Source organism: Ricinus communis, chromosome 8, assembly GCF_019578655.1.
Source record: "Ricinus communis isolate WT05 ecotype wild-type chromosome 8, ASM1957865v1, whole genome shotgun sequence".
Lineage (NCBI taxonomy): Eukaryota > Viridiplantae > Streptophyta > Magnoliopsida > Malpighiales > Euphorbiaceae > Ricinus > Ricinus communis.
In genome coordinates, this window is record NC_063263.1 from 5735207 (window position 1) to 5739787 (window position 4581).

Consider the following 4581-nt stretch of genomic DNA (forward strand, 5'->3'; position numbering starts at 1 on the left):
GAACTTAGCATATACTTACAAAAGATCTAGAAGCCATTTTTTTTTTTTCATAATAAACTTTTCTTTTATTAACCTTTTATGGGAGAAAGATTACATTATTAAGTTCCAATATCTATCCAAGCCATTCTGCTTTTTCAGATAAATTAGTCTTACACAAATTAGAACTTGTTTCTCACAACTGTCAGACTAAAAACTTGTTTGATTAAATCATTAACCAGCAATTAATAACTAATATATTAATAATGACAATTAATAAAATTTTATTAATAATTTAATTTATCGATTATCAGTTATATATTAATGGTACACATGCGATTGAATGAAATACCAATATCAAAAGGCTTTTAGGAATGAAATCACTTCAATTTTGAAGTCATGCAACATGATAAAATAAGCGACATAAAATATTATAAAATTAATAAAGTTTTAGATTTTATTAGCCATCTAACTGGTGGACATAATTAGTACACTCAGAGCAGGAAGATCTTTTTATAATTTCTTTTTTACACATTAACACATGCTTTATATCATTATGACTCTAATTACTACACAAACTATAATCCCTTGAAGATCAGTGAAGACATTTTAGTGCTTCTCGATGAACTCTATAATTCCTTCAATTAGGTTATTAGTTTCTGCAGCGGTAAGTGGATCCATGTCCAAGGCAATCTTGTTGAGGTAAAAACTGTGACCCATTCCAGGATTAATTAGCAACTCCACATCCTTATTTGCCTTTTTCATTTCCTCATAGTACTCCATCTCTGTGTCCCTTATCAAGTCTTTCTCCGCCACACACAGCAGAAACGGCGGCAAATTCAGGCCCTCAAGCGGTGGAGCTCCGGACCCCATTGGACACGTAATTGGATGATCTTTTGTACATCCAACTGGCAAAGCGAAACCCAAAAACTTATCAACCATATCTAAGGTTAAGAAAGGGGACTCCGGTTGCTCCAGCTCGGATTTACTCCTCTCCGACCGGACAAAACCCGGATGAATCGGAATTCCGCCGGCAAGAATTACCGGAGTAAGATCCACGCGACCAGCACGTGAAGATACTTCATGCACTAAGTTCGCTCCTGAACTATCTCCAATAAGAAAAACACGAGTAAAATCGCCATAATCATTGACCCAAGGCTCATATGATTCGCCTTTAGCCAAAGAACGTAGCCAAAGGAGAGTGGAGAACCCATCATCAACAGCAGCCGGAAGACGGTGCTCAGGGGCTAGCCTGAGGTAGACAGAGACGCAAATGGCATTAGCAGACCTTGCAAGCCTAGTATATATGTTATAATACATATACCAATCAGCTTGGCTAATGCAAAAGCCACCACCATGGAAATGGATGATTATTGGTAGCTTATTATAGTTTTGCTTTTGGTTTTTATTCTCTGGAAGATAAATTCTAACACGAAGACCTGACTCTGAATCAATGGTAAGGTCTTTTACGGCTACTCCATCAATGAAATTGTCATGGGCAGGGACTGGTTCAGACATGAACTTGACCTGAGGCGGTCCAGTCCATGTACGGTCGACTGAACCATCATCATAGAGCCTTAGCCAACCAGATACCTCGTCCACAAGCTTTCTTTCACGGACCATAGTTAACAGGTTGTAATTAAGGGTGGGAAAATTGAAATGTTTGAAGCGGAGACAGAGAGAGAGAGAGAGAGAGGGTTGATTTGAGAATGGGTGAGCACTTCTGATGGCCTTGGCCACCGTATATATAGTAGTTTAATTCAAAGTGAAGTGGGGGTTAATTTAATTCAAAGAGAAGGTCCTACACGGCACTTGTCTTTCCTTTTTTGGACTGTAGAAAATCATATATATATATTAACAGGTAATTCGATATAGGAGAGGCTGTTATCTCAATTTAGTATTTTATATTTTAATATTAAATAATTAAATATAATTTTTATTATTTAAAATAATAAATATGTGTCAATCATCTAAAATATATAACAAGTTTAGATAAAAATTTCTTTTTAATATAAATCAAATAATTGATATATTTCATTATATAAAACTAATAAATATATATCAATCATTTATCGCATCGGTATATAGGCGATAAAATAAATAAAATCTATACATATCAAAATATTAATATTTTATTTATTGATATACACATTTTATATTAGTAAGATATTATTAAAATTAAATAATAATTTTTTTAAAAGTCAAAATTCTTACATTTCATTAGAGATAATTTTTTTTTTTTTGGTAATATGGGATATTAAAATTAAAAAAAGTAAAATAAAAATAAAAGAATAAATTATGCATGCAGCCGTGGGAACCACCATCCACTTCTCATCCTTTATTAAATTGAATGGAAATTGGGACGAATTTGTGGAGAAGAAGGGTTTAGTCCAGCGGTTACAAACCAAGAAATTTCTGGGTTTAATATAATTATGTGAAATGTTATTTAAATCGCTACATTAATATTCTTTTTCAAATATATTGACATAGTTTATTCATATTAGTCGAAATATAATTAAGTTTGAGTTTGAGTTTAAATCAAATTATTTAATTTTAATAAAATAAAGGAAAAATGAAGCTGGAAAAATAAAAAGTCTAAGTCGTCCCTAAAAGTGTAGAAGACAAAGACATAATAGTTCTTAACAACAAAATTATTAGGAGGAATTTGTGGCGAAAGTGAAAGAAGCAGCCCACTATTACGCGTATTCAATTAACACTTTATTTTTCTCATTATTCATAGTCAATTTAGATTTTCAAAAGGAAAGAGACAATGGGGATTGGGGGCGGACCTAACCTAACCCCCCAACTGTTATTCTTCAGGCTTGAAACATGCTCATGATTAGTATCCCTTTTAAATTTAACGACTTATAATTTAACATTTCTTGGTCAAGACTCGATGGGTCTAAGCATTATTACCAGAAATTCCACGAAATTTTCCACTAAATTAAAAAAAAAATAGAGGAATTATACAGTGTTTTTTAAGAAAATTGATTTTCACGACATTTTTTTAAAAAAATTTAGAAAATTAATACTAAAACATACGAAAAATATAATGAAATTAAAATTTAAAATTTCAGTTTCCGCTAATGATATCATTAATGTAAAGTAGTTATAACAATTAAAGAAACAATCAAAAATCAGAGAGACATACAAAGAGAGTTCGATTAAAATAGTCAAATTTTTAACCCGATAAAAGAAATGATTTTAACACTGTTTTGATAATTTTATTTTTTTAGTTTTTAAATCTAATTACATCAATTATTTTGGTTTAGTTATGATTTAACTAGACCAAATCAAGTAATTTTAGTTTTTTCTTATATGGTGATGGAGATCATTATGCAATATTACATTACCATTATGCTATTTTAATTTAATTTTATATTACTTTATAGAAATTTATTATTATTTTGTCCATTTATGAAATTTTTCTTTTATAAAATAAATAAAAAAACAATAGATAGAGTTAATGCATTTTTTTATATGTTTTATTAAGTAGATAACTATAAACAACTTACCCTCTATGATACATAAGTTATGTACTTTATTCATATGGTATATAAATGTATTGAATTATAATTGATTTTTTGATATTTTGTAAAATTTGAATTTATTTAGGCTAAACGAGTTTTAAATTTCAGTTGCTTTGCTTCAAATACAAGTACGATACAAATTGATAAAAAGAATTTAAGACAACCAGCTAATGATTGAATTTTAAATAATATTTGATGAATTTTTTTATTTTAATTTTTTATTTTATGTTATTATTTAAAAAAACATATTTCTATATTTAGCTTTATTTTTTATGACAATAAACTTTTATTTAATATTTTTAAAAAATATTTAAATGTAGTAGTTATTTTAAATTTATTGAATAAAAAATATTCAAACAATGAATTTGAAATATATAATTTCAAATTCTTATACTATCCAGATAGAGGATTTTTAAATTAACGAATTTCAAATGTTAGATTTTAACTATTAAATTTTAAATTTAAATTTTAAATATAAATTAATGTATCTAAACGCACAATAATTGAAAATGAAAAATAATTCTTAATAAAATAAAAAAAAATCTAGCTGAAAAAATAATAAGTCTAAGTCGTCACTAAAAGTGTAAAAGACCAGAAAAAACATAATAGTTCTTTTCCAGGAAAAATAGAAGAAAAAACAATACTCTTTGGAGGAAACACTGATGCTGCTTTTAAAGAACAACTGGGAAGGCTGCTGCTTTTATAGAGAAATTGGGAATTGTGATGTTGGGGTGGTAATTTGAAATTCAAAGGGGAATGCATGGTAGCTGCTAGCTTACTAATTTATAATTGGTCGAAATCATATATAAGTTATTTTAAAATTTTAATGTTATAATTTTTATATATAAAAATGAATAAATGTTTATACTCATTTAAATTTAATTGTCTATTTCCATGTAATATTAGCTAAGAGAGTAAAATATAGAAAAAAATATTAAAAAATAAGTTTTATTGGACATGTTTGTGTTAAGACCTAAGAGTGAGACGCGTGGACTGATTACTTTACCAGGCTTAGCCGAAATATTATGAGATAATATTTGGTGGAGATAATGTGTATTATCTTGGATATACATAT

General features: G+C 28.5%; 1 protein-coding gene across 1 annotated transcript; it reads right to left on the bottom strand.

Moving 5' to 3' along the window:
- Positions 1-407: 407 nt before the first annotated feature.
- LOC8277197 (probable carboxylesterase 15) lies at positions 408-1701 on the bottom strand. Its single transcript, XM_002525499.4, has one exon. The coding sequence runs from the start codon at positions 1597-1599 to the stop codon at positions 586-588; it is 1014 nt and encodes a 337-aa protein (XP_002525545.2). The 5' UTR covers positions 1600-1701; the 3' UTR covers positions 408-585.
- Positions 1702-4581: the final 2880 nt, after the last annotated feature.

Coding starts and splice junctions, on each gene's coding strand:
- LOC8277197 (XM_002525499.4), bottom strand. CDS start 1,599: ATGGTCCGTGAAAGAAAGCTTGTGGACGAGGTATCTGGTTGGCTAAGG.